This window comes from Phaethon aethereus, assembly GCF_964289735.1.
Source record: "Phaethon aethereus genome assembly, contig: HAP1_SCAFFOLD_781, whole genome shotgun sequence".
Lineage (NCBI taxonomy): Eukaryota > Metazoa > Chordata > Aves > Phaethontiformes > Phaethontidae > Phaethon > Phaethon aethereus.
Window position 1 is genome coordinate 1 of NW_028113935.1, and position 11,190 is coordinate 11,190.

An 11,190-nucleotide genomic window follows, 5' to 3' on the forward strand; every position below is an offset into this window, starting at 1 on the left:
TGAGCGGCAGTGGAAACCGCCCTAAATTACCACTGGGAGTGGAAGGAGGCATCTCTCCTCTTGCCGGGGCGGACGGCCGCTCGGCTGGGACCGCATCTCGCCGCCACCCCGCCGCGGCTAACGGAGACCGCGCCGGACACGTGCCACCGCTTGGCCCGGCCTCCAGCTCTTGCCTGGAGGAGGGAAGGCACGGTGGCGATGGGGCAAGGGCTGCGCGCCGGCCCGGAGGGGAGCCGTGCTTCGGCAAGGCGGCAATGCGGGGGAGCCGCCGCGGGCAGAGGCGGGACCACCGGGGAGCGCCCTGCCCGTCCGCACCGGCGCGAGGGCGCGGCGCCGCTTCGCTGTGCCCGCTGCAGGCAGCGCCGCGGGTGCAGGCAGCGCCGCCGGTGCAGGCAGCGTGACCGGCGCAGGCAGCGTGACCGGCGCAGGAAGCGCTGCCGGTGCCGGCAGCAGTGCGGGTAGCACCGCCCGCAGCATCCCGATTGCAGGCCGGCCCCGGCGCCCGCCCGCGGCTCCCCAGCCCATCTGCCCTCCCTTGCTCAGCCCTCCCCCGGGTCCCCGGCGGCGGGCGGCGCGGCGGGGCCGTACCTGGAGACCTGGATGGCGGCCGGGCCCGGGCCCGCGGCCCCCCGCTCCGACATGGCGGCACCGGCGCCCCGCCCGCAACGGCGCTGCGGCACCGCCACGCCTCGCCCCGCCACGCCCCACGCCGGCGGGACACGCCCCCTGCACCTCCGCATTGGCGGGCAGCCACTCGCCACGCCCTCGCGCCGGCAAGGTGGCCGGGACCGACGTTCTGCCCGCCGGCACCGCGAGGGGGCGCAAACAGGGAGCTGGAGCCCGGGGGCGGAGCCCCGGTGGTGCCTGGGGGCGGAGCTCCGGTGGTGCCTCGGGGCGGAGACCCGGTGGTGCCCGGGGGCGGAGCTCCGGTGGTGCCTCGGGGCGGAGACCCGGTGGTGCCCGGGGGCGGAGCTCCGGTGGTGCCCGGGGGCGGAGACCCGGTGGTGCCGCGGTGCTGTGTGAGTCCCACCGGGACAGGGGCTCTGTGCCCACTGGGTCCCGCTACACCCCAGGGTGCAGCAAGGTGCTACGGGCACACGGTCATGCACGGACCCCTGCCGATGACCCCATAGCGGCCGGGGGAGACACCCGTGACAGCATTTTCCGGGCGGGAGGTTTCCGGCACACTTGGTCATCCCGGCGACACTTTCCCACACTCCAGTGCACAGCACTGCCAGCCTGCAGTGCCATGGGCTGCGCCCGGGACCTGGCAAGCGCTGAGCAGCAGTGCTTTCTCACCGGCAGCGTGTGGCGTGCCCAGGCAGCTCTCCCGGCACCTCAGCGGTGAGTGGACAGGGGAGGCCGCAGCCCTGCGATCCCGCTGCCAGGCACTGCTGGGCATGCTGGCAGGGTCGGTGCTCGCAAACCACCGCAGTGCCCCGGCGAAGCCTGCACCATCATGGTGCCCCAGACCCTGACCTCACTGTGGGGCTGAGCTCAACGTGGAGGTGCTGCTCCAACCTCCCTCCGACCCCCCTCGCTCAGCTCCCCGCCCCTGGGTGCACCTTGCCTGCATGGGGTCTCACAGCAGCCAGGGCCTTCAGGGCTATGCAGGCAGCTGCCAGCAGCCAGCGTCTGCCAGAGAGAGCACACGCCTGGTGTGGGCTGCCGGCATGCTGCCTCCCTGCCTGCGTCCTTCCCGGTGCTGGTGGCTCTCTCCAGTTAGGAAAGAGCTCGATGGGTTGTCCAGCGCCTGTGGGGTGGGTGGCAGCAACAGCCTCGAGCAGGCAGTGGTGGCTCACCGCTGAGCGCAGGCAGGGGTTGGGATGGGGACAGGGATGGACAGGGCTGGTGCAGAGGAATGGATGGGTATGGGCCGGGGGGCCAGGGCCGTGGGCTGCAGCACCCCCATCCTTGCTGACGCACGGCAGGGCGAGCACTTTGAGCTGGTCGAGGCTCTTGTGGATGCAGGCGCAGCGGCTGTTCTCCAGGAGGGACTTGAGGCTCTGTGGGGAGACGGAGCGGTGAGGGCGGCTGGGGGGCCGGGGCTCTCACCTTGCACAGCGCGGCGGTGGGAGGGAGGCACAGGGGGGCTGCGACACAGGCAAGGCAGGCAGGCAGGGAGGGCAGGCAGGGCAGGCAAAACAGGCAAGGCAGGGCAGGCAGGCAGGGCAGGACAGGCAGAGGAGGCAGAGCAGGGCAGGCAGGCAGGACGGGCAGGTAGGCAGAGCAGGCAGGGCAGAGGGCAGACAGGGCCAGGCAGGCAGGCAGGACGGGCGGGCAGGACGGGCGGGCAGGCAGAGCAGGCAGGGTAGGCAGGCAGGGCAGGCACCGCTGTCCACCGTCCTGGGTGCTGAACGCGCGCCGCCGCCGCTGTCCGCGGTGCTGACGACGGGGGGTGTCCCCGCCTGCGCGTGCTGCCCGCGCCGCCCGCTGCCCGTCCCCGGAGTAACCTCCGCCTCTGCCCGCGCCGCCCGCGGGTCCCACCCCCGCGGCGGGAGGCGGCAGGGCAGCCCGCTCCTGCCGGGCCTGCCGGGTCGGGCAGGCCACGTCGGGGCTGCCGGAGGCGCCCTTCGCCGCCGCGCCTTTCGCGGGAAGGGGACGTCCGTGGGCCCGGGGGGCAGCGGCGCGGGGTCCCGGCCGGCGGGCGGCCGCCGCGCCGTCGGGCGGGGCGGGCGGAGGGGCGGCCCCGGGGGCGGAGGAGGAGGAGCCGGCGGGGCCGGGGGGCGGTGGGGCGGCAGCGCCGCGCAGTGCCAAGCGGCGGCCGGGGCCGCCGGGCCGGGCCGGGCCGGGCCGGGATGGCGCTGGAGCGGGCGCTGCTGGCGGCGCGGCAGGGCGACGTGGAGGCGCTGCGGGGGCTGCGGGCGGCCGGGCTGCTGCGGCCGGGGCTGCGGGACGCCCTGGGCGCCTCCCCCGCGCACCACGCCGCCCGCGCCGGCCGCCTCGCCTGCCTCCGCTACCTGGCGGCCGAGGCCGCGCTCCGCGGGGACGCGCGGGCGCGCAACGGGGCCACGCCGGCCCACGACGCTGCCGCCACCGGCAACCTCGCCTGTCTCCAGTGGCTGCTCACGCAGGGGGGCTGCGGCGTGCAGGTGCGAGCGGGGGCGCGGGGGGCGGCGGGGGGCGGGGGGCGCCGGGGACTCCTTCCCCGGCCCCGCGTGGGGGAAAGGGTCGCGCGTGGACGCTCCCGCCCCCTCGCCGCGGCGGCGGGCAGAACGGACAGGACTCCGTGAGCCCCGGGGGCTGCCGGCCCCTCCCGGGGTTACACAACGGCGGGACCGGTAAGCGGCTTGCCCCGCGGCCGGCCCGCAGCTGCCGACGCGTGGGGGGGCGGGGGGGCGGGAGAGGGGATCAGGCGGGCGGGGGCCGGGGGTGGCCGGCTCCGGCAGCCTCCTGGCCGGGGGCCAGCCCTGCTCGCGCCCCCCGAGCACGGGTGGCCGCCGGCAGAACAAGGGGGGCTTTGTGCAGTGCTTGCCGCCTTCGGACGCGGCCCCTCGAAGCAGGCACGCTTGGCCCATGGCCCATGGCCACCTCTGATGGCTGTCCCCTCCCTCGGGGCCTGCTGCCCACGGAGGGGACCCCTGCCCGGGCAGCCCACCCTCCCAGCCGCGGGTGCCCTGTGGTCCTCAGTCCCACACGTGCTCCCCGGTGCTGATGGCTGCCCTGCTTCCTCCTGCAGGACACAGACAACTCTGGTGCCACCATCCTACACCTGGCAGCCCGCTTTGGCCACCACGAGGTGATTGACTGGCTGCTCCGCTTCGGGGGCAGCGACCCCACGGCAGCCACCGACACGGGAGCGCTGCCCGTCCACTATGCTGCGGCCAAAGGGGATTTCCCTTCCCTGCGACTCCTCTTGGGACACTGTCCAAGGTAATGGCCCCCGCTGCCGATGGGCGAGGCGGGCTCCATGCCACCCACCAGCAGGAGAGGGGCTGGCAGGGGAGCAGGGTGCCCGCTGCCGCCCCATCCCTCCCTCCAGCCACCAGGCAAGGAGCCAGCACAGGGGACAGATGCTGCAGCCACCCCCGTCCCCAAGGGCAACGCGACCGTGTTATCAGGCTGGGCAGCCACCCGCACCTTCTTTATGGCCCAGGAAGGGCGAGGGGGAGAGCGGTGAGCACTGGCAGAAATATTGCCGCCAGCTGCCGGGTCAGTTCACTGCACTCCTGGCGCGGGGCGATAACACAGCCGCCTTTGTCCGCCTGCCGTTACGTAAATGGATTAGGCTGCCTGCCGAGGAGAGGCCGCTCCCCGCGATGGCGGTGACCTTTCTGCCCGCCCAGGGCCACGGGCATCACCGGATGCGGCAGCCCTGCTCGGCTGGCACCACCGTGGCAGCGTCCCTGCTTTGCTTCCCGAGCGGTACCTAGGGCCAGGCTGGTGCCCCGGGGTACACGGCACGGCAGCCCACCAGGCACGCGGGGCTGCAGGTGGTGATTAGGCAGCCCCTAATCTGATTTCCTGTGGTGGGCAGAGTCCGCTAGAAATAACCCACGGCCCCAGCCGAGGTGGAGCCCGGGGGATGTGCCGTCACCCCCCACCGTGCCCGGCCAGCCCGAGGGCTGCAGACGCGAGGGGCTGCACAGCTGCCCTGCATCCAGGGGGTCCCAAGGCAGCGGGAGATGAAGCGAGGCTCAGCACCCCTCTGTCCCTGGGGGCCACCACCCCAGCCCCCCCATCCTTCCTGCCAGCAGGGCCACAGAGCCCGTTGCAGGGTCCCTGTACCCCGTGGCACTCACCGGCTGCCCTGCTCCCAGCCGCAGCCTCCTCAGCCCCAGGCCCAGCTCTTTATCCCCTGGCCCAGGGGTGCAGGCTCAGCCCTGGCACCTGTAGGGATTAACCCCCGCAGCCCACAGCCTGGCCCCAGCCCAGCCACAGCTCCCACTCAGTGCCCACGGTGTCAGCCCCGGTGTGGCGCAGTGCTGGCGGCAGCCCTCCCACGTTGGCTTTCACGGTTCTTGCCAGGGTTGCTGCTGCTTGCTGTCGCCACCCCTGAATTATTTAGAGCTCGCCCCGCTCCCGGCCCTGCACCCGTCCGGAGGCTCCATTACAGCTGCGAAATCCAATCCCCGTGTGCCGCTGTAGGATGCTGGCACTCCTGGCCCACCTTAGCCCTGGCCTCGTGGGGTCCCTGGCAGCCGGCGGCCCGGCGTGGGGTCGCAGCCATCTGGCAAAGCAGTTTACCGGCACTCGTCCAAGTGGCTTAACCCCTTCCCAATTAGCGGGAAATGGCAATCGGGCTGAACATGTGCCTGTGCCCCCACCGTCCCCCCGCGCCCCAGCCAGCCTGCCACTGCCCCAGCCCCAGCCCCAGCCCCTGCTCAGGCAGCACCCAGCGGCATGCCAGCCCAGCGCTGCGGCATCGCGGGGCAGGCGCGCTGCGGCACAGCACGGCGGGAAGGCAGCGCTGGCCGCGGCCCATCTCACGGTTACAGGGATCAATTATTAAGGGCCCGTGATCATTGCGATAACAGAGAAGAGTATTTATTGCCCTTCCTTTTTTAAATATTCAACAGGTTTTTTTATGGAGCACTTAAAACAGCTTCCTGTGTGGCGGGGATGCAGGATGTGGGATGCAGGACACGGGGCTGCGGGGTGCTGGGATATGGGACGCGGGATGTGGGCTGCGCTATTCGGGAGGCACAATGCAGGACATGGGGATGCCAAGGCCTGCCGGGGTGGCGGGGGGATGCCTGTGCCTGGCAGCGGCGCCGGGCAGCACCACGGCGCAGATGGGCCTTTCCCTGCCGGTTCCCCCGCAGCCGGTGCTGCCTAAGCTGCTTATTTAAAAATACTGCTAAATTGCAGTGTCCAAAAACAGCCGGAGGAAGGAGCTTAGCCTAAGCAGGTTGATTAACTTAGTGACCTCGCACCACAGCCGCCACTGCTGCGCGGGGACCCAGTGGGGAGCCGCGGGGCGAACGGCTCCCGGCCCACGCTGCCCACGCTGCCCGGCCCTGGTGCTGCACTGCCTGCCCCCACGCAGCGTGTCCCCCGTGTCCCTGTGAGCCACGTGTCCCCTGCGCCCCCCGTCCCTGCGCGCTGCTGGCCGTGGTGGCCGCGGGTGACAGGCACTGTGCCCCGCTTGCAGCACGCTGAGTGCCCAGACCAAGACGGGGGCCACCCCGCTGTACCTCGCCTGCCAGGAGGGCCATCTGGAGATCATCCAGTACCTGGTGCAGGACTGCGGGGCCGACCCCCATGCGCGCGCCCATGACGGCATGACCCCGCTGCACGCCGCTGCCCAGATGGGCCACAACACCATCATCGTCTGGCTGGTAAGCGCTGGCCGGGTGCGGCACGGCAGCACAGCGTGGCGGCATGGCGTGGGGCTGGCGGCACCGGCGCTCAGCCCGCCTGCCTGCGCAGATGAGCTTCACAACAGTGAGCCTGTCAGAGCGGGACGCCGAGGGGGCCACGGCCATGCACTTTGCTGCCAGCCGCGGCCACGCCAAGGTGCTGAGCTGGCTGCTGCTGCACGGTGGGGAGATCACCACCGACGGCTGGGGCGGCACGCCGCTGCATGACGCTGCCGAGAACGGAGAGCTGGAGGTGGGTGCTGGCGGCCGGTGGGGTGCCGGGGCAGGGGGGGCAGCCCTCCGGCCCTGCCACACACCCCCCTCTCCCCAGTGCTGCCAGATCCTGGTGGTGAACGGCGCCGACCTCAGTGTCCGCGATCAGGACGGCTACACGGCAGCTGACCTCGCCGACTACAACGGCCACAGCCACTGTGCCCAGTACCTGCGCACTGTGGAGAACATGGTATGGCCGCATCCCGTGGCTGAGAGCGCGGGGAGGACGCGGGGCCCCGCCGCTGCCGCCCCACCACCTGACCACGTACGTGGCTGTGCCGGCAGAGCGTGGAGCACCGCGTGCTGTCGCGAGACCCCTCGGCGGATGGGGAGTGCCGGCAGCCGGACTCAGGCATGTCATCGCCCAACACCATGGCATCGGCGCCCCAGGCGCGCTTCGAGGTGGGCTCCCCTGCCAGCACCCTCTCCAACTACGACTCCTGCCACTCCAGCCAGTCCAGCACCGGGGAGAAGAGGGGCGGCCCCCCGGGGGCCCCCGCCGCCCGTGAGTGTGGGGCCGGGGGGCACGGGGTGGGGGGCGGGAGGCCAGCCCCCCTCTGACCCCCTGCCCTGCGCAGGGGTGCCCGAGCCGGCGCTGGCGGACATGCAGGCGTACATGGACATGCTGGACCCTGAGACGCGGCCGCGGGGCCGGGGGCCGGCAGGCGACGGTCCCACCCCGCCGCCGCCCCCCGCCTTCCCCCCGCCACCGCCCCCACCCCCTACCACCCAGCCACCCCCGCCGCCCCCCGGCTACCCCGCGCCCGCGCCCCCCGCCGCCCCCCACACCGCCGACATCTACGTGCGGGCCAAGAACAACCTGCGGCACGTGGAGAGCCAGGCGCTGCGCCGAGAGGTACGGCCCCGTGCACCATGTCCCGGGCCCCGTGCACAGCTGCTCCTGCCCACGCAGCTCCGGGGACGTGCCGGCCGGGGGGGACATGCCACCGGGCACCGATCCCCCGTGGGGGGCTGTTAGCTCTTCACGGTGCCGGGTGGGGACAGCCCCAGCTTCAGGCCATGTGCCCATGATGGTGGCACGCACCGGGGGGCCGGGGTGCAGCCGGCAGTGAGGGTGCAGCATGCCGGGGCCGGCAATGCTCCAGTGCCCCCGTGGCACCGGGCGGCCCTGCTCCACTGCCACGCCGGCCGGGGCACCCGGCAACACCATGCAGGCCGTCGCGTGGCCGGCTGTCGCAGCCGCACCCGCGTGGCCCTGGCGACGCCAGCGGCACCAGGCTGAGCTGGGCGTGGGCGGCTGCGCAGGCTGTAACCCGAGTGGCTGGCTCCGGTGTCACCCGCGCCCCGGGTGTCGGGTGGCACAGCCAGCTCTGCCAGGAGCTGAGAGGGCTCAGCCGGGCGTGCACAGGTAAGAGGGGTGCAGTCCCCCGTGCCGGGCCGGGGGCATAGGGATGCGGCAGGCTCGGGGCCACCCTGACCCCCTGCAATGGCTCTCGCCACCCCACCCGGGACGGGAGCCCAGTGCATGGCGACGGCCGGGGCACTGGCAGAGCCCAGCGCCGTGGGGGACAGGGGCTCACCAGATGGGGGTCTTAAAGGAGCAGCATGGGCCAGGCCCGTGCGGGGCTCAGGACCCCGCTGTGCTCGTTGTGCACGGCCCTGGCTCGTTAGCACTTACCGGGGTAACGAGCGGCCCTGCCCGGGGGAGGCATGGGTGTGCGCCAGCCCGGTGCCAGAGCGGTGCGGGCGCCCCACGCAGTGGGGCTGAGCGGCGCAGACCCTTGCGCCAGACCAGGGCTGGGGCTGCCGGAGCGGGAGCTGGGCTTGGCACGGCGCCTATGGCAGCCAGAGCAGGAGGCACCGAGCTGGCGCTTGTTGACTCAGCTGGGGCTGGCGGCGGCGGCGAGCGCCTGGGCTCGCCATGCAAATGCCACGGGCAGAGGTGCCGCACGGGGAAATGTAAACAGCGGGGCCCCTGGCACAGGGAGCGGGCCTGTGCCGCCGCAGCACCCCAAACCCAGGGAGTGGGCACGGCCCCCTGCAGCGCCAGCACTCGGCAGCACGACCCGCAAAGCCGCTGCGGTATGTGCCGGGGTGAGCCGAGGCTGCGCTGCCTGAGAGCCCCGTTCAGAGGGAGGCTTGGAACTGGGCCCTGGCCCCGCGGGGGATAAGCTCTCGGTAATCCGTGGGGCCGGGGCTCGGCAGTCCTGTTCCCAGGGGGTTATCCCGGGGGAGGCTCGGCTGGGATCCTGGGCACAGGCTTGGGACACGGTGCCAGGCGCCGACGGTGCAGGCTGCCACCCCCGCGTGCAGCCCCCGGTGCAGCCTCGTGCTGAGTGGAGCCCGGGGGCACGCGCCTGCCACCCCTCCAGCCCGGCGCCTGCCCCACGGACACCACTGCCACGGCCGTGCTCCCCCATGGCGCTGCCCCACGGCCACCTTGTTCACAGCCGGGCACGGCTGCGCTGAGCCACACTCCCCGTTGCAGCTGGTGTCGCGTGAGAGCAGCCCCGAGGGCCTGCGCCGGGCCGACTCCACCAGGCGGTCGAGGAATTTCGGCAAGCAGCCGAGCACCGGTGACTACTACAAGCACCTGGGGCACGGCGTGGCCGAGCAGCCCGGGCCCCGGCGAATGGCGCACAGCGAGGAGGTGAGGTCCTGGCCCCGCGCCGCGAGCCTGCACGTGGCTCAGAGGCACCGGCACCGGGCGACGCCTGCTCTCTTTCAGGCATCGCCCATCTCAGCGGATGCCATGCGCAACGGGGAGAGCAAGGCCGGCGCTGAGCTGCCGCCACCACCGCCACCCCCGCCACTGCCCGATGCTGCCTGCCCACCGCCCCCGCCACCACCCCCGCCGGCTGAGACCCCCGCTGGCCCCCGCCGCTCCTCCTCCTCCACGGGAAGTAAGTGGCGGGGCGCCGGGTGGGCACGGGGAGTGATGCCGGGCACCGTCCCATCGGCTGTACCACGGTGCCGGCCATCCTGGCGCATCTCCTCCTGCGGCACTCCGGCCGCGCGGCTCCTGACGGCCTCTCTGTCCTTCTCTCCTCTGGTGTCGGCGCGGGGGCCCCCACGCCCGCCCGCCCCCGCCTGCTCTCACTGCTGGCCGCTTCTCTTCTCTCTTGTCTCGCGGTGGCCAAATCCTTCCTCTGCCGCGCGCCCTGCGCCGCCTCTCTGCTTCTCTCCCTAGGAGGAAAGGCGCTGAGGCAGATGAAGAGTAAGTACCGCGGCCCCGCGCCCCTCCCTGCTCAGGGGTGCCCCGGCGCGTGGTATGGCCAGAGGGCTCCGACCCGGCACCGTCCGGCGCTGGAGCCACGGGGCGTTAATGGCCACTGGGGCCGGCAGCTGCCCGCAGGCCTCCCACCCGCCGAGCCCTCGCTGCCGCGTTGCCAGGCTGACGCGCCACGCGGGAGCCCCGAGTGCTGGCGCGGGGCTGCCGAAGCCACCGGCCAGGGCTGGCAGGGCTGGGCAGGGGGCCGGGGCCCCGCCGCCGGCCCCGCAAACAGAGGGCCTTTGTTTGGGCTCAGCCGGCCGGCGTGACCCCGCCACGTGAGCGCACCGGCCGCTCCCCCGCCGCTGATTGCAGCCGGCGGGCTTGGCCGCCGCTCGGCGCCCGCTTTATTAGCGCTGGCTCCTCAGGGCTGGGGGGTCTCAGCTGGCGCTGGATGGCAGCGCACGCACCCCGCTGGGCCCTCAGCACCCGCAGCCGTCTGGCCCCGGCACGGCGCGGCCGAGTGGGGCGAGCTGCGGGCGGCGGGGAGGGGGCTCTGCCTTGGCACGGCACCATGGGCCATTAGGGACCCGCGCATGGCTGGCACAGACGGTGGGTGCTTGCGGAGCGGGCGGCACGAGCGGCGGCACAGATGTCCCTGGGGGCACTGCCATGCCCCGGTGCCGGTGCCGTGCAGCCCTCGGGGCTGGCAGCGGGGCTGGCTCAGGCTGTTGGTGTGATGCCTCCGGGGGCTGTGGGGGAGCATAGGGGGTCCAGGGCCTCCGGTGAGGTGGCACAGGGGTGTCCAGATGGGCTGGGGCTGCTGCCAGCCACGGACCCATCCCTCCACAGGCTGGTCCCTGCTGCCGCGGGACGGTGCCACAGGGTGGGTGGCCCTTGGTGCTGGGGCTGTGCTGGGACCTCAGGAGCTGGGTGCTGCTCCAGCGGGGTCCCACGGACCCAGTAAGCTGGCTGTTGGGATGCTGGTCCCACGGAGCTGGGGGGCTGGGTGCCAGCCTGCTGAGTGCTGGGGTGTTGCTCCGGTGGGGTCCCATGGACCCAGGGAGTTGGGTGCCGCGGTGCTGTTCCTATGGAGCCGGTGAGCTGGGTGATGGGGTGCTGGTCTGGCAGGGTCCCACGGACCCAGGGGTCTGGGTGCCAGGATGCTGCTCTGACAGGAGTCGCAGGGGCTCCGGGGGGGGGGCGGTCAGTCAGCCACCCCGCCACCCCTGTGCCCCACGAGCCGGCGGGAGAGCCAGGGGGCGGGGGGCTGCTGCCGGCAGGGCCCTTACTGCCCGCCCTGCCTCCCCCAGGCACCAAGTCCTTCAACATGATGTCCCCCACCGGTGACAACTCGGAGCTGCTGGCTGAGATCAAGGCCGGGAAGAGCCTCAAGCCGACGCCGCAGAGCAAAGGCTTCACCACCGTCTTCTCCGGCAGCGG

At 73.0% G+C, this 11,190-nt stretch overlaps 1 protein-coding gene across 1 annotated transcript; it reads left to right on the top strand.

Moving 5' to 3' along the window:
• Nucleotides 1–2,798: 2,798 nt before the first annotated feature.
• On the top strand, nucleotides 2,799–11,183 carry LOC309416476 (espin-like; the record flags this gene model as incomplete). The annotated part of the gene is made up of 11 exons (XM_082016022.1): nucleotides 2,799–3,092; nucleotides 3,680–3,873; nucleotides 6,095–6,281; nucleotides 6,373–6,555; nucleotides 6,634–6,765; nucleotides 6,861–7,080; nucleotides 7,154–7,431; nucleotides 9,025–9,186; nucleotides 9,265–9,439; nucleotides 9,727–9,753; nucleotides 11,061–11,183. Coding segments are annotated over 11 exons (1,975 nt in total), but the record flags the coding sequence as incomplete, so codon positions are not given.
• Nucleotides 11,184–11,190: the final 7 nt, after the last annotated feature.